This window comes from Takifugu flavidus, chromosome 9 (assembly GCF_003711565.1).
Source record: "Takifugu flavidus isolate HTHZ2018 chromosome 9, ASM371156v2, whole genome shotgun sequence".
NCBI lineage: Eukaryota > Metazoa > Chordata > Actinopteri > Tetraodontiformes > Tetraodontidae > Takifugu > Takifugu flavidus.
This window is the reverse complement of record NC_079528.1, coordinates 5,905,932-5,932,692: the sequence shown is the minus strand read 5'-3', so window position 1 is coordinate 5,932,692 and position 26,761 is coordinate 5,905,932. Positions and strand designations below refer to the sequence as shown.

The following is a 26,761-nucleotide window of genomic DNA, read 5'->3' as shown; positions in this document are numbered from 1 at the left end:
ACAACAGGTGATTTATTCAGCGGGTTGCTCAGGTTTCTCTGGGTGTTCCCCCTCGTCTCGTGCCAACATTATCGGTGTCCTCTGCTGATTTTATCTGTACGTTCAGCCTAAAATGAAATAAAACCCTTCTGTCCACACACCAGGCTAGACTAAACACAGATTGACCGGATGACTGTTGCATCGGCGTCTGTATGTATGTTTGCACAGTTTATCTTTGCCTAGACAGCACATTTGTTTCTTAAAGCTGTAATTTGCAAGTCATCAGATACCATTTGCATTTCCAGACATGGCGACCCGCGTCACTTCCATACGTGGTGCCAGTCTGGGTGTCAGTCTTACGAAACTTACAGGTTAACTCTTGAGTACAGAAACAGACAGTCTTAGCATCTAGCTAACATTAGCAGTGTTGTCGGCACTCACACAAAGGTATTTTAAAATCACAGAGAGCATTCATCTGCATGTTTCAAGTCATTTTAATTTAACTTTGCATTTTTCTATTCAGGGTTTGGTTAGCCTAGCATACGACAGTGTGTGGCAATGCAACAAAATGGACTCAGGATGTCTAAATTGGAAATTAGATGGGTGCGGACTTCTAGCAGACATAAAACTGTCACTTATTTTCCATTACACTTTCTTTGGCACTAACTTCAAACGCACAAACAGCCAAAGAAACAGTTCATCATTATGAGAAACCGGCGTGAATGTTTGTTTTACCTGGGGTCTAAAAGGATTATTACTGATACTGTATATCATGATAATTAGATGGTTTGGGAATATTTTACTGTCATTAATTCAGGCAGACTGGTGCAGGCTGAGACTAAACACACTGGCTAAAGCTGAACTCCTGTCAAAATCACATCATTTTAGCTGGTGTTCATAAATGACAGTCATCGTTATTTATACCGATTCATTTCATTGCCCTGGACAGCCATATGTAAGTTGATAATCTTTTGTGCAGATAAAAAGGTCTCTGTTGCCCTTTTTTATACCTAGTTCAGGGTGACACACAAGCTCACCCCCCAAAAAAATGTGACCAAAATCCCAAGAGTTACAAAAGCCAGCTCACGTCTGCCAAGATAAACCCTGTATAACTCAGCAAAGAGCAACTTGGTTCTAGCGTGGAAAAAGACCACTTCTGCCACCCCAAATTACCATTAAGCATGTGCCTGCATTTAGACTCGAGCCGTGCCGAAAGAAGGAGCGTTGGCCGTTTTGTCTGGCAAGCATGCGAGTGTTTTGCTGTCAAATGACACAAAGGAGAAGTTGACTCAGCGTTTCACCCTCGCTCTCTGAACTGGGTAAAACATTTTTCAAGTCACTTCAATTGCCTCCCTAAAGCTGCTTTGTAATCAGCTTTAAAAACGATCTTTGAACAGTAAAGAATTCAGTGGGCTCGAGCCAAAAATATCATTTGGTTTTTACCAGGAAAGTGAAAGCCTTGGAGTGATTATGATGATTGGAGGTGATTGGCACACTCAGGCATTTATGAAGATGGTGATGAGGCTGAGTCACTTTGTCACTATTTTCAGTCTCGATTTGATCGGCCTCAATTCCATTTTCCCTTTCCCACCCGGAGCTCCGTGCCTGTATTTCTGTGGTGACATCCAGAACAGTCTGAGAGTTGTCAGGGTTTTCTGTGGCCCCTTTTGGCTCCTAAGAACTAAAGAACTCAGCACCTAAAGAACTCAGACTGAGACAAAACAAGATTCTCTGGTCTGATGATATCAAGATTGAATTTTTTGGGTTTAATTCTTAATATCATATTTGGGAGAAGCGACATCACCTGATCAAAACCAACAGCAAAGGGTGGTGAAAGCAGCTTCGTGCCGTGGGGGTGTTTTTCAATGGATCGGACAGGAAGAGTGGTCACATTTGAAGGAAAGAACAAATAAAATCCAGAAGTATCCTCAATAAGGGCCTGATCTCTGCCGTGAGCACACAGCCAAGACATAAAAAAGAGCATCTTGTGGGCTGGAAGCTGCTTCAAATGTTCAAGTGCTTCTTTAATATTAAAGAATCCTTTTATATGAGAGGTGAAATGTCGTCTAATGGAAGAACAGAGGTCAAGTTGCCCTGAAATTACGCACTTTGCTATCTGGTGTTTGTGTTTTATTGAGTGCCTGGGGTCACGCTGGGACAGGTTTAATCTCATGCACAGAAAGCACATGGATGCCATCTCCCCTTCATCTGTGCCGTGATAGCTTCCATCTGTGTTGGCAGCACCAGAGGATACTGGGAGGAGAGACGGCAGAGAGAACACAATGCTGAGGAAAGAAAGTCCATTTGTGAAGTAAAAGCTTGGGGTGGTGGACACAAATCCATCCGAAATTAAAATTCCATCTGCGGAGCAGCGCTCCCAGACTGGAGGTAACATGTGCTTTCACTTTGTTATTTTTACGAATAAAATTGGGGGAAAAAATTAATTCCAGACAGATTTTTGGTGTTCTGGTAGTAGGGGAAGGTGCCAGAACACCTTCAGAGCACTGCCGAGGTACCCTTGAGCAAGGTACCGGACACACAAATCCCCCCAAAAATAGTCACATAATAGCCCAAATGGCTCGTCCAGGGGTGGACCCAACCTCCAGCCATGTGTGCACCCTCCCCGTAACCCCGAAAGGGAGAAAGCGGTTAAGAAGACGAGATGAGATTTTTTTTCTCGATCAGCTCCCGGTGTGACCCGGAGACCCCACTTATCTATACACACTGTTGACTCATTTAATGAGCCATGTAAGCAAAAACACCTCATCGGTGTCTCTGGATGAAGGCCAGCAGATGGAGAACAGGTTCAGCAGCTCGCGGAAACACAATAATTCATCTTGTCTATTCATTAGAGAGAAGGAGTGTCGACTTTTGCCGTTCCTTTGGTAACACACACACAAACACGGCCGATGTATTTGCAGCTGATATAAACTCAGCAGGCTCCCGACAGAGATTGTGATTCCCGCTGGGATGGCGTCACGTTCCTATCACCAACCGCTGCGTTTTTACCTGAACTGCACCTCGTCCGGATAAGATTTCCATTAGACGTTTGCGTTTGCATTGATAGATTTAAAAAGAAAACTGGTTTCTATTTATTTCCCCTATCTCAAGTAATCCTTTTCTTGTCACCATGTGTGCGATCGCAGCTGTATAATCTGCAGCTGCGGAGGAGCTTTGTCAAATCTGAGAAAATAAGCCCTGATGATGGTGGGATTATCAGAGTTTGGGCCTGCAAAGTACAACTTTTTAATATCCAGCCTGTCCTATAAAATGGGGACAGTAAGCTTGAACGATGGGGCAACTTATCAGGCAGGAGGTGTAAATAAAAATCTGATGGTGGAGAATCCAGAAGCTTTTGATAACATCCCGCTAAAGGGTCCAAAATTCAGAAGGATGTAAGAAACCTGTCCACCAGAACAGGACAGGTGGCGGTGAGCCGGTGTGTTCTGTGACGGTCCAGAGCCGGCGACTCTTTCTGCTAAAGTTCTCCCATCCCCACTTCTGAATGCGTGACATTATTGACAAACCACAAGGACTGCTCTGTGTCCCGGGGGGAAGGTGGATGCCAGACGCTTGAGTTTACGAGAGTAATGATGGAGGCTGTCGCAGCAAATGTCTTTGGAAGCGTGGCTATTTTAAAAGTCATCCCAGGGAATGTTTACCGGACAACTTTTTTTGCATGTGCTGCTCTTTCTTTTGCGAAATCTCTTCTCACAACAGCTTTCTACGTTCCTCTTTTGTTATTAGGTTTAGATTTACCTGGCAATGGTCCCTGTTAGTCACTGTGCATTCACCTCAAAGGTAGTTCCGTCCTTTTACTTCTGTGGCGAGTCTGTCTGGCGTTATTGATTTGTCTCCTCCTTAGAAGTCCCTGTGCAAGTTTTTCTGTTCCGTCAGGAACACCGAACGCACCACGCCTGAGCAGGTTCTAAACTAGTAGCACAGCCACAGATGCAATCTCATCATTTGCAGTCTGTAAAATGTTGTATTGGGAATAGGACAAGCAAACCTCTGTGTACTGTTACAGTCTTTTGTTCGATTGTGTGAAGCACCTGTGTGAGGGTGTATCTGTTGCTGTTAACTTGTGTTTTCATGACAGAGCCTCGTTACCCTGAAGGTAACACGGCAAGGTTATTTTAAAGAATGATGGACTGAAGGATTTATATTAAAGCTTCAACATTTGCTGTTAATTTTGACACAGATGGAAACAAAATCCTGACTGATTGAACTAATTGTTCCTTTTTTAGCCTCTATCTTTGATGCATCATCAGCCTTTTTTTCCCTCTTAAACACATCGGTCTAAGGCCATCGGGTTTGGCTGGTGCAGATTAGCTGTGCATGAAACGAGCCATCGGTTTTACAATCTGCCGTTATCCCTCGTAGCAAATTACACAACTCCAACAAGCAACAGCAACATAAAACCCCTCAGATTTCTACCTGTGGATAAACCTACACCAACCGTGGTGAATCTGACTAAAACCAGAGGCCAAGTGAGATGGTTTTGTTGCTGATTAAACATCTGCACCATCGCAAATATACTTTTATCTTTTGATTCAGTCTTTGCACACGACCACACTTCCGTAGCCTTGTTGACTTTATGGATACTTACCCAAGCTTTCTACGGTATATCCCAGTCTACTGTTTCTATTATGGTCTGGTCTGTGTATCTGCTACAGTAGCAACCTTTAATGGGAGGAAGTCTATAAAGAACCTTCTTGATAGCCACATATGTCTCTCTTGGAGGAGCCGCACACATCTAAACAGGCTGATAGCATGTTTGTGTCTGTGTACAGCAATTATTCACTCTTAATCAGGATTGTTTAGGGATTATCCAAAGTAAATTCTAGGGAATGCATCGTGTGAATGTGCGGTGACAGACGGAGAGGGTAACCATGTAGGGACATGAAGTCATGCAAGTGGAAAAAAGAAATCTGTTCCATATTTGTGTTAAAATAACAGCAGAGAGAATTAATGAGGACGTCAGCGAGCTACCATAGCCATCTGTAATCAGACAGAAATAGTCCAGATTACAAAAAATAATGTTCTGAAATGACCTCATCCCTAAAACGCACATTTCTTACTTTGCCAGCAATTGAGGCTGATATAATTTATTTTTTCTTATTCACGCAGCAGTTCCAGTGCGCTTGTAGACCCGTAACTCGACACCTCGAATTAAACCTGCGGACAAATAAAAGACAAAACACTCGAAAAGGCCATCCTGTCTTCATCATTTAGTCTGTTAGCTCTAGATGGGGAAAGCAAGCTGAACATGACAAGGTGGAAGGTAATAACACCTCGGCACGGAGCAGTGAGCCTGACCTTCCACCTCAGCTCATTCGCCTGAGAGAAAATTATCCTTTCACACCTGCAGTGAAACAGGCAACACCAGCAGAGTTTCACAGCACCAACAGGAACAACCTGGTTTGGATATTTGTTTGCGCCTTCTTCAAAGAACCGTTTCATCCCACTAATAACCTGCCTACAACTGCACCCCTGCCATTGTCCGTACATGCCTGTACACCCACAAACACCTACTATTATCTGCAATTATGTTCAGTAGCTGTGTACGTGTTTGTCAAAGGGTCTGCTTTGTTCTCTAGTCAGATATCAAAAGGAAAGTTACCAGAACAAAGTCAGAAAAACATGCAACTGTACTGGCTGGGGAATGGATGGCTCTATTAGGGACAGGTATTTATCTGGATTATCAGGGCATGCTAAAATATGGCCCGGAGGAGCTACGGTGTTCCACATAATGGGATTTTATTGGCCACACCTTTAATCCCAACAGCAAACTGCCATCAGGGGGAAGGATTGGCTAAATTAGCCAGACTTCAAAACCTCAAATTGCAGTAGGAAGCATTAATTGAGGTGTGAATGCCTACAGAAGAAATTCCAATTTAAAAAAAAGCTTTAAAATACAGGGAATTTAATTTTCCATCAGTGCTTAAATCGATCCACATTGCGTAACGACCCTTCCAGGTCCCAGCCAAAACTCCTCACTTCTGTCTCCCTCAGCTTCCCAACAAAGGGCCCAACCCAGACGAAGTTTCAAACCTCCAAAGCTGTCTGTGATGGATTCAGTGGCATTGAAAGAAAGAATAAATAGGAATGAGCAGAGTTACTGAGCTGAGGCGGAGGTACGAAACCTAATAAGGCTAACAAAAGCACCGGACTACAAAGGTCATGCGTTCGCACATATGCAGAACATGTTTATGACCCACGTTCGATGGAACGTTGCCCTTAAATAAGTGCTGACAGCAACAGGTTTCCGGTGTGTTAATGCAACATTTGGAGGTTAACATGTCATGTATGTGTTGTCTGATTGCATCATGATTCCACTGTAATCAAGCTCCTCGTGAGCTCCTGTTTGGGCCCCGAGATCCTCGGAGTATTTTAAAGATTCTGATTTTCATCTCAGTCCTGTCCCACTTGGATTACAGCTCTCACGATCTGCTACAGAACCCATGTTGACTTTATCTGAGAAATTTGGTGTTGGTGGATGGACGGAGCGACCCAGTATCGGTTACTGGGCACACCTGTTGTGTCAGCTCACTTCCAGTATGGTGTTTTCCTTTTGACAACCGTTGTTTTGACTTCAAATCGCTCCCCTCCACTGCCGTCATCTGTGATTAAATCAAATTAGAAACGACGGTTCCTCTCATCCAGACACATTCCTTTGGTCTGAAATGGTCTTTTTTCATTCCCACGTTTTTGCTGTCAATTTCCCTCCCTGGTTTTTCTTGGGGGCGGGGGTCCCCTCCCTGCGTTCCGTTAATTTCCAGTGATCTAATGGATGAAGACAGCAGATGTCCGACTGATTATCAGTCACGTCAGATGAAGGCTGGAACAGGCAGACAGCTCGCCGATGTCTTTTATCAGACACATTTCAGATGGATTCACGCGGCATCCGTGTGCCGCCACGTACGTCTCAATCTGTCTCCATTTGCTCTAAACTGGAGCTGCCTCCTGTTGTACTGGGACTGAGTACACTGTCATACATGTAGCATGCAGTCGTACACACATATTGAGCAACATACACACACACACACACACATGCTCTCTGGGTGCAAAAACACACTTTTTGGCCACTGCCGTGAGTAATTGCAAAAAATTACCTATGATGTAATGAATTCTGATTAATCACGTGCTGTCACAGGTGGGAGGGGTCAGGCCTTCCACCCAGGGTCACAGCCCTAGTCCATTTAATTATTTGGTATTTTGTAACCAAATTAGTGGCATTCCCAAGTTAGAGCTCAGAAAACAAGAGTATTTCAACATCAGCTCATAAGAGAGGTATAAATAAATAAGATCAATTTTGTCCCTTTGCAGTTACTAGTGAACTACAGAATTTTATGGCCATAGATTTCAATGGCTATCGAAAAAACAAGCGATGGCTGTGACGTCATCGACGGTTTATTCCTCGTCAACGCTGTGACCTGAACGCATCACACCTCCGTTATTTCTGCTCGGTTCTGGTTCTGGTTCTGGTTCAACTGTTGGTAAGTTTTTACCTGGTAAGTTTTCTCTCACCCCATCGCAGTTGTGGTGGACTGTGTGTTTCTTGTTGCCCCCCCCCCCTCTTTTTCTCCGTGTTCACCACTTGTCTCCCCCTCGCTCTGGACACAAGTGCATGACGCGCGGTCTCGCCGCGCATATTAAAGAGGAGGGGGACAGCAGGCTGCTTTACAAAAAAGACTGCTGCCGGCCAGAGAGAGGGAGGGAGAGAGACAGAGGCGGAGAGAGGGGGAGAGAGAGCTGAAAGACTTGATTGGAGGTTCGAGCGCCCAGGACGCACGGGAGGAGTTGCACAATCAGCGCTCCAAAGGGAGTCCAAAAAGCAGAAAAGCCTCATTGCTCTTTCAACTCTGCCATCAAACAGCGGCTGCAAGTGGATATTATTTGCAGCATCTCTGTTCATTTTCTGCCTGACTGTTCATTTATTTCTTTAAAAAAAAAAAGAGAGAGAGAAAAGAAAAAACCCAACAACCTCGGATTCAGAGGAGGAAAAACATCCTAAACTTGAGAAGATGCATCGATGCACGGCCGTTCTGCTCTTATTAGTGGTGTCCTTGTACTTCCTGGGCGCAGAAGGTAAATTTATTTTGATTTTTCTTACTTTAAAAAAAAAAACTAATGGAAAAGTTGAAGTGTTTTGACTCCACATTCAACACTGTTATGCAGCCATCATAAACTCGCCACCTGCTGCACTGATTCTCTGTAAAACCCACGCCAGACACATTTATTGCTGTCTTCTATTCCGTGTTTTATTCCTAAACTTTTACAACTCGAACGCTAACTTCAGTGTTCAGTGGTTAACCTGAAGTACATTTAGGGCCCCTCGAGGTGAGTGAAGCTCAGCTGAGAATATTTAATTCCACTTTCAGAGAACAGATGAGAGAGCTGGAGAATATTGATGGAAGAAGCTATTGATCGTGTACAACTAATGCAGCTTTCCTAAACATGTTTGCATATTGGATAATATTATATTGGATAAAAATCAGCAGTGTAAAAAATATCAACTTTGATGCCACTTTGTGCAACTCTAGCGTTTATTCTGCCTGGAGTTGGACATCTTCAAGGAGAGCCAGCCGAGTCCTCCACCCAACCTTCTATTTTGTGATTAAAAGTGATTAAAATCACTCTCTGCATTATTATTTGATTTCTAACCTTGTTGTCCAGTGTGTGTTTGATACATGTTGGCTCGACTTTCGTGGCAGATTCACTGATCAGCTGTAAGGATGAGATAGCAGATGATGGATGGAGGAAACCTTGGTTTCAAGGCTGTGCAGCCTACAAACCTGGCAGGATTTAGTTACATTTGGAATCCAAACTTGCACTAAAAGAGTCTCTTGACAGACATTTACAGATGCCTGGGAAACCTGCAGCAGCGCAGGCGTCTTCAGCTTGTTCAGCAGGGGGAAAAAAGTGACTTTGCTCTTAAATTCCAGGCTTTCCCTGCAGAACAAACTCACTCCGTGTGAAGCCCGTGTCGGCAGCATTAAATGCTCACCTTGTTGCTCTGTGACGCCGGTCTCATGATGATTTATGTGTGTCTGATCTCCTCCCAGCCTACAAGTGCAGGTGCACCAGAAAAGGACCAAAGATCAGGTACAAGGACGTTCAGAAGCTGGAGATCAAACCCAAATATCCCTACTGTCAGGAGAAGATGATATTGTGAGTGACACTTTGCACCTTTTTTCCGATTTTCTCTGTTTCCGTCCATTCTTTATTGATCTTTCTTCTCTTCTGGTTCCAATCTGTGATATTTCTTTCTTTATCCTTTCAATCCTTTTCACAATCCTGTTCTTTTCCATAACAAGTTCCTTAATCTCCTTATTTTCCAACCATCCATCGCCCCTTTTGTCCCTCTTTTCTTTACAAAAATGCCTTTTTCCATGTTCTGTCTCATACACAAAACAAACATAATGAGGTCTATATTACAGTACTTGGACTAGTTTGTTTCGCACAGAGGAATGAAATGTCATAAAAGAAAAATAACACATCTGAATGTACAGTATTTACCCCTTCAGCACTTCACATTTACACCTTCACTCTGGATGGAATTCTTCAGCAATTAGACTCATTTCAAATTAGTGCACATTACAACCGGCCTTAAGATGAAAAATATGATAGAAAACATTTATTACAACATGTATTAACTGCGTCATTGGATGATGTTTCATTCGAATATCTGAATCCATAAACTTGGAATTTAAAGTTAAGGCAACAGACGTGACGTCACCCTCTACGGGAGCAGTTTTAACGACAGCTTTAATGCTCTTCTGCCACCTGTTGGCCGCGTGCGGTACTACAGGAAGAACTCCACCGGGGTAGCAACAGTGAGCAACGGAATCCTGGCATGGAGGAAGGGAGCTGTTGCATAAGACTGTTTGCACGGCAGCCACACTATGACACTGTGGAGCGTGACAATGCAAATAAATACATTGCTGGAACGATTTTGGATCAGGTGTTTGGTGAGGTATAAGGCGTAGATAAGGGAAGCAGGTCAGTGCAGGGAGTCCTGGTGGTTCTGGTTTTTTGCAATACAGTGTTGTGAAATCATGTGTGTGTGTGCCTGTGTGTTTGTGTGTGACTATGATTTACCGCCCCCCAAAGCCTTTATTTAAGACAGCTCTATTAACATTAGGTAGAGGGCCACCAGCTGCTGGTGCCCAGTGAAAAATGGGTCTCAGCAGGCGCCAGAAAGCCACAGAAAAAGGAGTAAACAGAATTTCCCCACTCGCGCACCCACACACACACACCCACAGTCCTCCAGGATCCTTGTGTTTTGTTTTGGCCCCTCCTTTTTACAGGATTTATGTGCTCCACCTGTATTGCTCATTAACATTCCCGCAGCCCTTTGACTCAAATGAAGGTGGATGGATATTCATTATTTTCATATATCTTGGGCCATATATCTTTTCTTCCTTCCCCTCATATTTTCACTGTTGAGAAGACATGCCGCTGACTGAAGCAGCAGCTGTGCGTCAGCTGCCCAGGTGAATTATAATGAGGAGGAACTAAAGCGCAAGCTAATTAGCACATTAAGCCTCAGTGAGTTCCCTGCAGTCATAAAAGATATGACTTCATTGGCATGCAGCGTGCAGGAGCACTTTCATGGCTACTCTATCAAATACACACACACACACACCTCATGGGTGCGCGCGTCTGGTTCTTTGGTAACAAATGTACAGCCGTCCAGCTTCATCTCAATAGCTAACGTGGCAACTGAATGGGCAGCAAAATGGAAACCAAACTCTTTAATCTACTGCTTATGAATGAGTGAATGCTGGATTTTTACCAGGAGTCAAACCTTTTTCTCTTGACGTCCGACCCAGTGACAATAATGGCTCGCTGATGCTTTGATGGTGTCACCGGATGAAGAGGCCCTGATGGTGTGTGGGTGTGTTTCTTCCTCACTTTTCTCTTGTTTCGGCCTGAATATGCCACTAAGCAGGCAGAATCTCTCCCAATGAGCTTAGATGCCACATTATTTTGTGGCAGCGCTTCGTGCCAAGTAACAGGGTGATTTTTGCTTCAAACTGTCGCAGAGGGCCGTGCGGACACTGGTCCGAAAGCAGGTCAAACCTCTCTTTTCCATTCAATTTACAGACCGTTTCAGATATCTTGAAGTACCAAAAAGCGGTGGTGACTTCAGGAGCCCTAAATGATGTCAAATGATTTGACTTTCCTTTATGTTCTCTTTTGTTTCACCCTTTTTTTCAGCGTGACGATGGAGAATGTGGCCCGATTCAAAGGGCAGGAATATTGCCTTCACCCCAAACTCCAGAGCACCAAGAATCTGGTGAAATGGTTCCGCATCTGGAAAGATAAACACAGGTATAAAATGGTGAAATTGAGAGAAATTTGATTTATATAATCAAAGTGTTATCAGTGATGTTTTAAATGACATTTTGACCTTCGTATTACTCTAGCTTTTTATAACTAGAACAAATGTATGGATAGTGATTCTTTTTTATTTATATTAATTGCCATGTACAAATAACTGATGTTGATGGTGCAACCTGTAACCTGGAATCTATAAATATGGCAACAGTAAAGCCAGATGAGTAAAACACCTGAAACAGCCACAGTTGTCCACCAGGGGGCGGAAGGGCTCTTCATCAACTCCCTCGCGTCATTTTCTCTTTACGTTTTTCTACAACGTCTGTCAGAAAAAAAAAAATTTAATCCCAAGGCTAATGGTGATACTAAAATACGAGACTAAATACATTTGATACCTTTCATGCGTGTGTCTTTTCTCCTCAGGGTGTATGAAGCCTAAAATGGTGGTTACCCAGCAAGTCAACCGTCAACCGAGACAACAGGGACTCTGTGACTGCTGTGGTTTCATCTCCAGATTGTACCTCTGCTCACTTCTTCCTTAAACCTGTTAAAGCACACTGAGGAATAAGCCAGTGCACAGTTTTAATCAACCAGCATTGTAGTTCCAGTCAGTTCCACTGTAGTTCTGATGCAGTTTTCTCTTTTTCTTGGGCTCCTTTCAAGGTCAGAAGGTCACGTTCAGCAAACTGGGTGTTTCGGTTTCATGTGTAGATGCCAGTGTTTGGGTTTTGTGGTCAGGTTGTAGATTAAACGCAGCATCAGGCCTTCGTGCGTTGGTGTCTTGAGACGGAGCTTCACCGTCGCTGTGTAAACGCTCTGCGGCGACCACGCTGCAGCCTCCATTCTGTCACGTAAAGTAGTTAGCGGCTCATCGCTGTCATCTCCAACATACGTTGAAGTTTTCAGACTGACCACGACATATTCTGGGGCCAATTTATTTATGCACTGGACCTCTTGTGGTGAATAAAGCAACCTGTCGTCAGTAAATGCATCACTTTAAGGCCTAATTCTGGCCCTGAAGGTCCAACTGCAGCTCAATAATGTTTCACTCCACAGTGTCCTGAAACGTTGCTCATCTTTTATTCAAACCGAGGGCCGTTTATCAAGTCTTTGGGTGGGTTGTGATGCGTTGCAACTATTTCCAGATGCAGATTAACAGTAGTAGAGAATATCGTGGCGCCCGAAGTGTTTATGGTATTAAAGAAATCCACCCAGCGTGATAGAATAACTCACTTTTTAACTGTTTTTATTTTTTGAGCGGTAAAGAATTAATACGTTCCTCCCTTGATCAGCTAAACAGATGGACCAGAGCAAATCATTTCAGACCGGACCCTTAACTGGACCCTGGTTTAGATCCACATCATGTGTAACGATGTGATAAAGATCGTTTCTCCAGCTCCCACATGACAGACTTGTCTTCTCTGTGGAAGGTTCCCCACACTATATATCACATTATTGTTTTAATGCCATAATATACAGCTACATATACACACAGCGCGTCACTTTTTCTTTGATTACCTTTTGAAGAATGTGCATTTCTCTTGTTTTATATCTTCTATATGCAGTAAAAGAAATATAAAGCATTCTGTAAATAGACCATATAGCACTATAATATGTTAGTGAGACTGATTTCACTTAGGGAGTTTGTAGTGTCTTGCATATTGTATTACTGCATTACAGTGTTTTGGATTTTTTTTATTTTCTTTTTCGTATTTTTGCTATTTAAATTTTGATTTGATAAGGAGTATATGGAGGGTGTTTGGACTGGCCCATCAAACACAGAGTAAAACATTCCACTGAGTTTCAAGCAAAAATAAAGCAATAAAATGTCTATACAACAGCTCATGTCCGCACTCGGTTCATTTATTTGACTATTTAACAATCAGAACTGGATAAATGCTAATTTTGTATATAATGGTGACAGTGTTGTGAGGCAACGTGTCCACGAGGTGGCAGTGTTGCGACATATTTAGCAGGACAAAGAAACAAAACGCCTTAAAATATTTCTGTATTTGGGCACAAATAGAGGCCAATATTCTGCACACACAAAGTGGCTCACAGACATATACAAGAACTATAAGCACATAAGATAAGAAAAATGCTGGTGGAAGAAAAATAGACCTGACATTAACAGTTAATTTCCATGTAGCAAAAAAGATATAAGACATATTGAATTATGTTAAAGAGAAACGAAACATAGCTCATTTTATAGTACTATGTGCTCTAACTTCCAGTGAAGGCTAGTTTAACAACTACTTTGAAGGTTATTATATGACTTAATGTTCAGTATTTGATGCACAGTTGCCGTTTTATTTTACATTGTGAATTAAAAGGAATGAATGGATAGGGGGAAAAAAACATTCATTTTATTTACATATTTGCTTTTGAGTTTCCCCCCCTCAAAGTAAATATGAGGGGGGGGGGAATCACCCTTTCTGAAGGTTGGACTAGTTTTGTTTCATTGTGCACATTGAAAATGAAAGTTCTTTACACAGAACTGGCAGCATTAGGTGATCTGGTCAAGGCAAATTCCAGGGAAAAGCTATTTTTAATCCTAACAAACTGTTTCTGCAGCAAAAACACCTTTTCTCAGGTGACCGTTGAGCTTCTTGATGGTAGGTCTGGTTTTCTGACAGCTTTTTCTGTTAATGTAGTTACAAATGTTAATGTTGCCATTTATCTTTGGTCATTTTACTGCATTAGTGTTGATATGCACAGAGGTAATAGGATGGTTAAAACAAAATCCCAATACTACACTATTATAAGAACAGGTGAACTCATGCTAAGATAAGTTAGTTATCTAGTCAGAATATGTGCGTTATATTCTTTTTAAACGATGCTTTAGGATGAGTTTATATAGTTATATAGTTTTATAATGCTGCCATCTAGTTAAACGAAGCTTATTACAAAAAAATATGTTTTTGTGGCTTTGGACCATGTATCTTTAAGAAAATTTGATTGGTAGATGGTTTGATGCTTTGAAATTAAGATGTGCAACAGGATTACATTTTTCCTTTTATTTTTGCAATTTTCAAAATGTCTTTTAAAATATATACTTATGGTCTATTAAATATGACCACGTTCTACAGGTAACCCAAGGCAAGTGTGTAGCTTATCATTAAACAAAAAAAATAGGTTATATATGTAAATAGCTTAGCAAATAAAACATTAACAGACCAGTCGAGTGAGTTGTAAATGGTATACCATCTGTTATATATTACTTTGACAGTCAATCTGAACATTTTTGGAAAACCTAGACTGGATGTAATTCTGTCTTTGACCGATAGAGGGCGGAAATGTACCGTCTATGCAACCGTGAATGTTTTTAAAACGTTATGTTTATTGTCATAAAACGTTATATGACTTGATTAATCGTAAAAATAATAACTTAACACACCGTTCAAGGTCTCCTCAAGAAGTGCAAAGCATTTATCTTTGGCCATTTTACTGCAAGGCACTCTTTACGGCGTTAGTGTGTAAAACCTAAATAAAACCTAAAAGCGAAATAAATAAAATATATAACATTTGTAGCCGACTTGATAATAACAAAATACTCAGACAGAACTACTTGAACGTAAAATATTTTTAAATACTACTTTAAAAACTATGTTCTCATCTGCCGCGAGGGGTCAGTATTTGGCAACCGCCTCCTGCCGCGCTGAGAGTTGAGAAAGAGGTGGGGTCAGTATTTGGCAGGTTCGTCCCTGGAGGGTGTGTGAGAGAGACTCGCTAAGCAACGAGCTCAGAAACTGACATCCGAGTCTCTACGAGCAAAAATAGGAACTACATTTCTGCATTTTTTGCCTCTTTGCGATGTTCACGGGGAGAATTCCACACCGCCTGCACTGACCTCATCGAATTCGCCGTCTGCTCAGGCGTCGGACCCAGGAACGAACCAAGAAATTAATGCATCTTGCCCCGCGTTCCGGTTTGTTTTGACCTGGTAAGGTACCGCTGATTAGCCCGCTTGGCTAACGCCGCTTCTTATGCTTTACTCAGCATCTTAGTGGCTCATGCTAGGCGGCTAAGCTAACCGCGTCCGACGCATTGTGCTGCCCGTCTAAATGATTATATCGCAAAGGCAACCGGTGAATAACTCGTCGGTAGTCGGACATTTTATATACGCGCTATATTCCGAGTGCCCGACTCGCATTTAGCCGTCTTTGGTTTCATTTGTGTTCACTGGGAGCTAACGGCTAACAGTTAGCGGCGGAGACAGTTCCATCACATCTGTGGATCCTCCGAGGGCTCCGCAAGCTAAGTTGAAGACGGTAAAGAAAAAAATAATCAAATATCGACGCGTATGATTTAAAAAAAAATAAAAAAAATAACAAGCAACCAGGTAGAAAAGAAAGACAGATTTTCTTTGGAGTTCAGCACAAGTAATAATTGATAGGAATCGATGTCAAGATTGCAGGAGTGGGTCATTACGGAACCACCGGGTTTTGATGGTCCCCGTACCGGCCTGAGAAGCCTTTGTTTCCATCGTGTGAATCGGTTTAGCCCGGTTAGTTTCATTTTCCCTTCCTGGCACCGTTTGCGGAGCTTGGTTATGCGAGTACTGATGCTCCTGCTCGGTGTCTTTTACCCGGCTGTGCTGGAATGTTCTGGGCTCCGGTGGCACCGCGCTGCTACCGACCCATTTATCGCATTAGCCTTTTACATCAAGCACAGTTTAGTTTTGAAGTCCCGACTTTTCGTTGAATCGTCATTTTTGGACTGTTTGAATTTCTACGCTCGTTGCGTAATCGCATCCGTGTCCGGCTGTTGGCCCGAATTAGCCCGGATTGGCTCCATCTGGAGCGGAGGTGGGGGCGGCTTAATATCGTTAGAAATACGGGCTCTTTAAAATCCAAAATCAATATTTATGAGTTCAGTAGTGGCTCCTTTTCTTGCCACGACGAGTCATTGTTGTGCATTAAGACACCGGGTTGGATGTTGTGTTATAAAATGGGGTTTAAATGGCATTATCCGTTATTACAATCAATGTGGCTCTGTGTCATTGTAATAAGAGCTTAATAACATCACGCATGCAAGAGGCACTGAAGAACCCCTGCAGGTTGAATGAGCACGTTTAAGTGTGCATGCAGAGCTAAAATCTGTGGTTTAAGGCAGCAAGTGTTGTTATTTTCATAAATGATAACCTGGTTGTGTTGAAAGTGTTGTGCGGTTCATACCAATAAAAGTTTAGCCAACCTACCTAATTGTGGGTTATAAAAAGCTCTCATTACCCTAAGCAGTGTTATAACAATGTTACAGAGCAGGCCAGAATTTCTTTGTTTTATTATTATTATTATTATTATTGACACCTTTTACCTATATGATACTGTACCAACAAACTAATGGCTTAATGTCTGCATTAACCTTCTTTCACAGCCTATATATGACCTTAAATCTGTACCATAAGTCAACATTTACAGTAATTTCTTGATGTTATGTACAGTTTAAAACAGGTTGTGAAGGATAATAGTCGGGGGGGGGTGCAGGAGAACTTGTGAATTAATTCCAAAATTAGCCACCTGCCTTTACACATTTGATGCTTTAGCTCGCAGTTAATCCGGGTTGGAACGTTTTAACAAGGGAGTTTAATTGTCGAGGGCCGGATTATCTTTGCTTTCGCTCAGTTTTGGCAGCGCCACAAAGCTCCCAAAAGTTTCAACCCGCCGATGAATTCCCTTTGTGTTTGCTGCACTTATTTTAGGGTAGAAACTCTCCCAAACAGCTGCAGCTATGGGGACGCTTGACCTCTGACCCTCTTTGAAGAGTTTTTGCGCAGTCCGCTCACTGAAGTTTAACGTGCAAACAAGCCATCGGGGTTATTGAGTAAGGGACAGCAAATACACCCCTGGACAAGCCCCGGTTAAAGGTCACCTGTGTGGAGGTGCTGGTGAGCGCTCCCCAGACTGGGGTTAAGCAAGTGAAACCTGCCCAGACGTCGCTACATGGCGTCGCCTGGTTTGTCCCGGCGTTGTCCTCTCCCGTGCACGGCTGTTGGACGCGGACAAAATCAGGGTGTGAGGTTCCATTTCAAGTGTTCCTCAGTTCGACCTTTGACCTTGTAAGTGAAAAGTATCGCGTCTGCACATACCAGTAGTGTCAAACCACTCCTGCCGTCTCAGATAGGAGACGGAGAATCGGGTTTTTTCGCCGCAGAGGCGGCCGGCGTGCAGCCGGCGTTCTGGAGTTGCGTTGCCACGCCGGCTTTATCCGAGCCGACGTCTACGCAACGCTCCAGGCCACCGGGCGGCGAGGAAAGTCACATGACTGGAATTTCAGGATGAGATCCCATCACATCCCCATCGCCCCGTTTTGGACTCGTCTATTTACCAAGATGGTTGTAACTAACTAGTAACTAACTAGTGTGACTCGCTGCTAATGTTTAGATTCAGTTTAATGCCCCCCCCCAGGACAGGGGCAGACTAAAACAACAAAGATAGTTCCGAACTCATCTGCCAATATTTGCCCTCCACTCCCTGCGATCGACCGGTGTCTGATCAGCCCGTGATCGTTAGGAGGCGTCTCATCAGTCGTGGCTTTAGAGCGGAAGTCGGAAGAGCCAGATCTTTTCCGGACTGTCCCACATATCCGAACGCCGCATGTTTAATTTTAGAACCTTCTCCACAAAACACAGCTGTCAAGTTTCCGTTTTAGGTTTATCTCCTCCGGAACATCTGAAACGTGAAACTTAGTGGTTGTTTTGACACCAGGAAAGAAGGAATGTTGTAGGAAAGACCTTCAGTGGGTCGGAGGGATGCATCGCTCCCAAAAACATGGCGTTATCGGCCGACTCGTCTCCCTCTTCTGGTTCCTCCAGCTCCTCCCTTCTGCTTTCACAAACACCTGTTGCCAGCTCTTTATTTTGCACTCACACGCACACTTATGCTCACACACCCTCCTTTTTTCCCTCTTTAGATCATCTCATCCACGCCCGCTAGCATGGCGGTGGCCTGGTGGTGCAGCGGTTAGAGCTTTTGGCTCCCACCAGCAAGGTGCTGGGTTCAAATCCCGCTCTATCTTCGTAGAATTGGAGATAATAAGGCAGTCACGTGTTGTCCTGCAGGTGTCAGTGGGCCAATGTCGTAATCTGCAGAAATTATAGTGATTTGTTTCTCCATTTATTTATGTTAATCATTATTGGGAGGACCACACCTTCATTAGTTGGATCAGGAATCTTATGTAAACAGTATTTAACATAGATTTTTAATATCTCGTGGTTGTCTAGCGCTTCTGGTTGTAGGGTTGTTCTCTATTTACCTTTGGTTGGTTCTTGTTCTCGTCTTCAGTGTTCTCTTCTGATGTTCTCCCCCCACCCTACTCCCCCTTTTTTCCCTTTTCGTTCAACTTTCTCAGTTTTCCTCTCAACAATGTCCACATTGTTGAGGAGGGGGTTGATGTCAGGGAATGGGCGCTCAGACCAGAGGAAAGATATATGGAGATATTCTAGACTGTTCCATTACCGACCACTTTTAGGGTCTTTTGGCCTCGTCGGCATGGGAACATTGAAATGTCGTGGTGTCATTGTTCTAGGAGAATTATAATGCTCTGTGCTGCTTCGGCCATTGAATTCTGAACTTTGGTATGCAGTAATCTGCTTTATGTGGAGTGGTTATGGGATATTTTTCCTACCCTGGTACATATTCTGAGTCGAGCACCAGTTGAGGCCATGAACCGGGACAAACTTGTCAGGTCCAACAGTGGGATTTTATTTAGCTTTTAAATAGGCTTATGATCTGGCAAAACCAGTTAAGTTGGTTTTGGAAGGCAGGCAGGCTGAGGAATGCCTTGAGAGGATTCTGACACCTTTACAAACACTGGTGTGGTCCACACCCCCGTCTCTGATTGGTTAACTTTAGGTACGAGGCCAATCGGAGGCGCTGTAGGGCCGACGCTGGCCGTAGACAAAGTTGCCAACCTACAAATTCACTTTTATAAGTTTGCTTTCATGTTTTTATGCATTTAGAATGCATAAAGAACAGGTATGACGAAGAGAGCTGGTCAAACACAATCACAACGGCTCTGATTAGACGCGTGTCGGCCAGCAGCTCCGTCCCCCCACCCCCGGTCGGAGAGGATGCTGACAGTGAGGGAGACGCTGCTATTTGTGGAGATATTTAACGTTCATGCAGACTTTAACATAACTGCGTAATACTTATAAACTGCTCTGATCAAGTCATAATAACTTTATTATAATGGCGTAATAGTGGTTAAACCTTGGTTTTAAGGTTAAGTTTGGGATTGGATTTAGGTTGTTTAGCTTACAGCCTTCCGAAACACACAGGTACACAAATACATGCACAGATCTGTGTATCTTAGCTTGTTTACACTCAAAGTCTTGACTTTGCACTCTTGGAAGCTTCAATAAGCGCACAAATGAAGTGGTAAATAGCGAACACACGCAATCTCAATTGGCTGACATACTGTTTTGCACGGGCATGATACAACATGTCATTCGCGCACACGCAAGAGCCGTGAGCAACCTGGCATCGAAAGCCTCTCAGGCGAATTAATATTTGATCACACTGGGAAAGAAGACAGAATAATTGGGTTTGAAATGGCAGAGATAAGACAGCTGTGCCTGCCAACATCTGCTGGTGTGGGTTCCTCTCTGACAGTTTTCTCTGGATTTTCCCCAGTGTAGTTAGAAAAGGAATCCTGCAAGAGGGATTAGCGGTCTGTCAATGAGGAACTACCGGCTCATCTTCTGCCACAACCTGAAGCAGCCATAGATGGTTCGGTGGTTCACTGGCTAGGGGAGGAGAGGATAGGACACACTTTCATTGCTACACGGTGAGTGCACACACACCCACACACTCATGCGCACAGCTATATTTATTGCACATGGAAATTTTAAACAGTTAAAATGATGTTAAAATTGTAAAGAATTCTGACGTATGTCGCCATATTCTGGCTTGATGTAAAGACAGTCTTCTGCCGTAACACCAGCCTTGAAGGAGTTATGATGGGAGAGGATGCAATTAGGGAGGGGATGGAAGATAAGTTAATTAACAAGCTTTGGGTTGATGGCTGGATGAAGCAACTGGACACAAATTGAGCAACCAAAATAATCAAGACAGAATCATATCTGTGTAAATAAATTACCCTCCATTTCGGTGTTGCGTCTGTAGACTTGAGGTCTTGTCGGGGTTGTGGCGAGGAGGAGGAGGAGGACATGAGGAAGAGCGTGTCTCCATTGCCAGGCAACGAGTGCGGGGGCTCAGCCAGCACCACACGTGTTTTCGGCGTCCCTCTGGCGGAGGTGACACGCGCGCACACCGTCAGCGGCCATGAAGTTCCTGCACTGGTGAAACACATCGTGGAATACATCGAGGAGCACGGTGAGCGACAGAACATTATTTATTCCTTCCTTCCTTATTTATCTAAGCTCTGTATCTTGTTTATGAAAACATAAAAGCCAATGTGGCCGCAAAGACAATAAGAAATTTGCCATCGACCTTTTCACTTTCACTCTTGGAGGTTTGTGTTGCTGCTGCGTCACCTCAGCGTCGCCCTAGCAACAGATACACAGAAAGCGGTTGTGAATCCGTGCGTGTTAGTCACCACATTAAATAAGAATGAACAGAAATCCCCTTCTTTTTTCCAAACTCTGGAGACTTTCTATAAATTAAGTCCTGTCAAGTGACCAGTGAAGCAGGTCAGTGAGACCACATCAGGTCACATAATCGGTCTTTAATCCACCCGAGCTGGGGTAGGTGCATTAATTAGTGTTGCTGCCAGACCAGAAGTTACTCAGCCAGTGACGCCGTTAATCTTTTTGTGCGTGTGCGTTTGTATGATGTTCAGGATTTAATGGGAGCATTACGAAACTTTATTTGAAACTAGTGCCCGAGTGTTACGAGCGATTATGTTGCGCAAAAAGATCAACCATTGAATAATCAGCCACTTTATGGTCTCCTTACGATAGATTTAATCTAAAAGAGATATACTGGCGTGTCTTATTATAGTAAATATATATGGAATGGTGTTGAGCGTTCACTCTTCTGCCACAACTCAACAATTCGCCCAAACAAGATGAGCAACATTCTTTTTTGTCAGCCATTGTTGGTGACTTTTATCTGTGTTGCGTAAGACGGATTCACTATAGCGTGTCTTTACTGGTGAAAACATCACACACGTTATAGAGAAAAGCTCTTAAAGCCTGGACATATAGATGTAATGTTCCCCATTCCACCATTCGTTATGCTCTGAGCAGTAGTTGAAATATTAAATGCTCTTTGTGTTATTAGGTCATCTGGGCCTCGAGGGACTCTTCCTGGTTAATGGCAACGCAGAGCGGGTCGATTGGCTGCGTCAGCGCTACGACAGCGGCGAGCTGGTGGAACTAGAGAAGGAGGCGGACCTGGCGTCAGCTGTCAGTCTGCTCCGACTCTTCCTGCAAGAGCTTCCTGAACCAGTTATCCCAACAGCTATACAGGGGCAAATACTACAGTTACACCAAGGTCTATCACAGATTCTCTTTTGACCTTTCTAACTTACCTCTATGTTGTAGTTTTTTTTAATTTTTCATATTTAAAAGGCCTGGATCGCCCCATTAAATCTTTCACTTTCTATGTAAAGCACGTATAACCTAAATAAGATGGCCCGTGTGACACGTAACCCGGCAACAGGGTGCCATAACGTTTTTCTGAATGGTAATGCAGTAAATTCACTTTAATGCTAACGAATCCCACCGGTCTGCATGTGCCATACCAGCATGTGGCCGTTCCCTTTCAGCTGTCCTCTTTTGCCTCACAGATAATCCCGTTTAATCCCTCATCATTATTTTCATGATTGATGGCGGCACTTGTTGGTGCCTTGCAGAGCGCAGTGGTTTGCACAATCATGTGTAGTAATTGAGGCCTTACAGTAAAATAGATGAAGAATCCCACACACTGTTCAGTTTCATTTTCCACAAAAGAAAAGCTCCCCTAAAAATGTTGCTAATATTTGTAAACCAGCAGAAGAGCGTTGTCAGAAATTGCCGAGACCAACTCTCTCTCCTCTCAAACCTTTCCAGACAACAGCAACGACGAGGACCTGTGTCGAAACCTGAAGTACTCCCTGCAGCAGCTCCCCCCAATGAACTATGGCCTGCTGCGTTTTCTGTGTCGTTTCTTGGCCAGCGTGGCCTCATTTCAGCAAGAGAGCTGGAACGTAGGGGCACTGGCTGCTGTCTTTGGCCCAGACATCTTTCAGTAAGACACCATTTTAGCTCTAAACACCCAAAAGCTTTCTTCTCGCAATCATTGTCAGCTGTATCATTAAAGGACAGCAACAATCTCCTGGCCATACTTTGTCAGTTGACATTATTTATATGGTATATATTGATCCAAGCAGTAGCATTCAACCTTCTCGCCTCTTCTATATGCAGTCTGTCAACTGAAGGAGACGACTTACGAGACCAGGAGACCGTCAGCAGAGTCCTGGCCGAGCTGTTGGACAACCAGGAAGACCTTTTTGATTCAGAGGATGATGACATCTCCTCCACCAATGACTACAGCTCTATTAACGAACAGGTCCTGTCCATCCTCCTGTCTACATTCACATCTATGGGTTTGACTCTGTTGTGGTGTGTGTACAACATCATCAAAAATGGTTGTGTACTTTTTGGACCCACATCACGGGGTGCTTTGTTTCTTCAGATGATGGTGATGAATTGCATTTGCGAACTCCAAATCCCCTTTTAAAAGCTTCTCTTTTTTCAGTAATGGCACAGACACAGAATGTGGCATTTAACTCTGCCAGGAATGGTGAGGGGGGGTGAAATTCTTTCTGGGCTGATGCACAGAGAGACAAATCCTTCTGTGATGTGAAGATTAAAATTTTAGAACACCACCAGACTGTTAAGAAGATAGTCAGCTATAATAACCTCGCATCTGGTTGGAGGTCAAAACCATTATAAAAGATTCACCTCTGATTTTTTGACAGGTCTGGTTTAGTTTAGATTACTTCATAATGAGGGTAGCGCTAACCTGCCCAGGTAACACTAGCTTGTGAGTATTACTTTACCAAAATATAGTAAAGTTTGTAATCCAAAAGAATTCAGTGACTCTCAACTCTATTTTCCAGTTACTCTCTTCATTGAAATGGTGAATGTGATACTTTACTCTGTTATGGGGGATAAGCCAACTTCCTTTTCAGAACAGTGCAGCTTAAATTACATTATAATCTTCTGTACACTGATTTTTGCAAATTAATGCATCCAAATGAACTGTGCGAGGATTAGCCTGGTTTGGACCAGAAAAATGGCTTTAAAATGTTTCATATCTAACGGCTGTAACATATTGATTACTAATTTCAGCAGTGTGCTGAACTGGTGACAGGAAGCAATTCACAAAACCCACGTACACACAGAAACACACACCCTTACACACACGCGTGTGCGCTCTCCGTCTCGTTTCCAGCTTTGACTTTAATGTGGCTGATTGAGAATTTTCCTTTTGTGTTAAGAGCCGTATTGTGTTAAGAGCTGTATTCGTGATGAATACAAATATAAATGCTGCTTTTCGCTTGTCAAATGTAAACAGAGACACCGTTAATGACCACATTTAAAGGTCAGGTACTGAAGTTAACCGCTAAACTTAGAAAGAACAAAAGTGATTAGGAGCCATATCTGCAGTCTCGCTTGTAGGTCACCGATTGAATTACTCTCCCTGCTTCAGGTTTTGTTCCCCTCAGGGATTTGGCGTTTAGGTTCTAATTTCTGTATCCAATTTGCAGTTTTTTTGCGCTGTCTCGAAAACCTGACTTTCCATTTGTAGACCTTGTTATCTTGCAGTCTTCTTTCATATCTGTCGTTCAGATCTCTGAGGCTACGATTAAGCTAAATGAAACTTAACATTGACAAATGTTAACAGCTCTTGTATTCGACCAGACGGTCCAGCTGCTTTATAGGTGGATGAGCCGGTGCAAAAATGTCTGGCAGATCCTCTGTGCACTGGTCCGTGCATCTTATGTAAGAGCGAGGGCAAAAAAAATGGCTGGTTCAACGGTACGGATGGAAAAAAAAAACAGACAGGAAGATGGGGGAGAAATGGCAAGACAGGAAAGAGACGAGTGGAAATAAGTTTTAAAGTGAGAGGTGATGTGGCTGGTGAGAGATAAGAAAAGTATGGTTATGATATAATCATGCACCTTGCACCCACCGTGGTGTACAGATGGATGGTCCTCTGTCTATACACGGGATTATTACGCATACTCTCACACAGGAAATAACACTCTTAGTTAAACTTGGCTAACACTTTTATGTGGAGTTAGAAATCTCGCACAGAGGTGGCGCATAAAATTCTCAGCTGTCAAATGCCCCAGTGTTCTTAGAATTCTATATTCTTCCTTTGCTGGAACTTAAAAATAAATGTGTGGCTTTCTACCCATGTAACTTAATCTTGTGAACATGCTGAACATCTTTGGATTGATCTGAGCAATGTTTCAGACCTTTAAATGACCTGACCTTTTAAATACAAAAAAATAATGAGATCTTTCAGTTATCAGTCATCAATGAACGTTTGATCGGGGTAATTTAGGGGATTTGAGACAGTCGAGAAAATGTATGATGTTCACCTTCTTTCCCATCATGATACGGGTAGAAATACAGACCTTGTGAACTTCAATACCTTCTCAATGCCGGAGAGTTCATCGGTTTCAATTGGGTTCAATTTGTCTGAAGGAAAGAGGAACTAAAGGTCCCAACTCACATGCTTCAGAAATCAGCCTGCCACAGTATCTCCTCCTCTTCCTCTTTCTGAAATCCTGAAAGCTTTCCGAAACCAAAAGTGTTGTCGTTCTTGATATTTATCTATCAGTCATTCTAAAATATGTAAAAGTCAGACTACCGAAGATCCCTGGAAAGCTCGTAAGTAGGCCACAGTTAGAGACATAAATGTTAGTCCTAGTTGGCTGTCATTGTTCTTGGCCCACCAACAGTCCAGCCAGTGATGTCAGCAGGCCTTTCTTTTCTGTCCTTTGGCGGCGCTGACAAACGCACGTTGCAGATCATAACGATAACTCGCGTTGCGACGATGCACATTCATGCAGCTGACATTCATTTTTAATCATGAGAGGTTGGGAAGTGGACTTTTCTTGCAGAGAGACACTCCGATATGCACACTCAGAGGAGTTTCTGAGGCTGTGAGTCATCCTCCTCCCTTGATCTGCACATGGAGCGATGCAAGAATTTCACAACAGCCAATCACAGCATTGGGAAGGGGGGGTTGCCATAGCGACGGCACGGTGACAGTACCAGATGGGTTTGCTTTTGAGCAGAGGGAAGGAAGAAAGATAAGAAAAATGAGGGCAAACACAACATAGTGTCTTGGGGGGAAATGAAGGATGACAAGTTTAGTTCATGAACTCTTGACCTTTGTTTATTTCAGGCTTTCGCCTTCAGGTTTTAAAGAAAGCGGACATGACAAGCCTAATAAGGAGGATCAAAAATTGGACAATTTGTTTGATGAAATATCAAAACAATAGCTAGAACCTGTGTGTGAATGTTCAGGACAGCGCTCTTCTGCTTTTATGATGAAGAGAAGACTATTTTTGTCCTCGTCAGCGTCAGTTTTCAGAGGTTAAATCTTTGTGTCATTTGTCTCCAGATCACGGAGCTGTTGGATGACGAAAGGTGTGAGGCAGAATGTGAAGAGCTGCCCCAGGACGGAGAAGAGGCTCCTTCCTCCCTGGACTCACCACAACACACAGAGACTGATGACAGCCCTGCAACCAGGTAGAACACAACTGGAGGAAACAGATTTCTTTTTTTTCCCCCTCACTGTCGAGACGGAAGATTTGAAAGAGGGTTTAGCGTGTGTTCAGATCTCTGTCACGAACATCTGGAGACACATTTAAGTCGCTGTAAATCTCCTGTGAACCTATTTGCTCGTTAAGGATATAAGGGGCCTGCAGTTAAGACTGTGCTCATCGAAACGTGGACGAACGCACACGAGGGATGATGATATTTGGTGGGTTTATATGTCAGTCAAGCCTTAGAAGGTTGACCTCATAGCTTTAAACAACTGGCCCCGCTTAAATCGCCTGCTTTTCCCTAACCGTTGATGGGGGTATATTTTCTTCCCCCTCATTCTTTTGTGCCACTAACCTAAACACCGTCATTGCAGAGGCTTGACTTTTCATTTTATAAAACTTCTAGCGTTGTAGCTAAAATGCTAACGATGCTGTGTCATAAATTCACTGCGCCGTTAATAGAAGAGCCCGAACCGTCCTTCACTTCTCGACTGAAGTGCTGAAGCTGACCTGGAAATATTGGCGCTGCTCATTTTATCATGCAGACTGTTAACTTTTAAAAAAATAAAAAAGAATAGGGCTTGCATGGGCAGACGCCGCCATACAAACCAGAGGTTAGCTTTGATTTCCTATCACAGTCGGTCACACACACGTTATGTAGACGTTACCCAACCATAAAGTGAAAGATATGACCCAGACATGC

At 43.2% G+C, this 26,761-nt stretch overlaps 2 protein-coding genes across 9 annotated transcripts in view; both read left to right on the top strand.

Annotated features, from left to right (window-relative positions):
- The first annotated feature begins 7,703 nt into the window (after nt 1-7,703).
- Nucleotides 7,704-13,170, top strand: cxcl14 (chemokine (C-X-C motif) ligand 14). Of its 2 annotated transcripts, XM_057043565.1 has the most exons (5): nt 7,718-7,867; nt 7,945-8,070; nt 9,048-9,153; nt 11,206-11,319; nt 11,749-13,170. In XM_057043565.1, the coding sequence occupies exons 2-5, from the start codon at nt 8,007-8,009 to the stop codon at nt 11,762-11,764; spliced, it is 300 nt and encodes a 99-aa protein (XP_056899545.1). In that variant the 5' UTR covers nt 7,718-7,867; nt 7,945-8,006; the 3' UTR covers nt 11,765-13,170. The 2 variants fall into 2 exon arrangements, with proteins under 2 accessions (XP_056899544.1, XP_056899545.1); XM_057043564.1 differs by having other exon boundaries at nt 7,704-8,070.
- Nucleotides 13,171-14,964: 1,794 nt separating this feature from the next.
- The window catches only part of fam13b (family with sequence similarity 13 member B), a 30,314-nt gene continuing 18,517 nt past the window's right edge, over nt 14,965-26,761 (top strand). For 2 of the 7 annotated variants that reach the window (XM_057043380.1, XM_057043375.1), the window contains exons 1-7: nt 14,965-15,268; nt 19,964-20,112; nt 20,451-20,660; nt 21,570-21,782; nt 22,340-22,517; nt 22,694-22,838; nt 25,914-26,041. In XM_057043380.1, coding sequence (XP_056899360.1) covers nt 20,495-20,660; nt 21,570-21,782; nt 22,340-22,517; nt 22,694-22,838; nt 25,914-26,041 — 830 coding nt within the window. In that variant the 5' untranslated portion in view covers nt 14,965-15,268; nt 19,964-20,112; nt 20,451-20,494. Of the gene's footprint in view, nt 15,269-15,577; nt 15,597-15,812; nt 15,833-19,958; nt 20,113-20,450; nt 20,661-21,569; nt 21,783-22,339; nt 22,518-22,693; nt 22,839-25,913; nt 26,042-26,761 lie in introns of those variants that run through there. The other 5 variants (XM_057043381.1, XM_057043382.1, XM_057043376.1 and 2 more) reach the window with 4 other exon arrangements.

Coding starts and splice junctions, on each gene's coding strand:
- cxcl14 (XM_057043564.1), top strand. CDS start 8,007: ATGCATCGATGCACGGCCGTTCTGCTCTTATTAGTGGTGTCCTTGTAC. Junction 8,071..9,047: donor GTACTTCCTGGGCGCAGAAG/GTAAATTTATTT, acceptor ATCTCCTCCCAG/CCTACAAGTGCAGGTGCACC. Junction 9,154..11,205: donor TGTCAGGAGAAGATGATATT/GTGAGTGACACT, acceptor CCTTTTTTTCAG/CGTGACGATGGAGAATGTGG.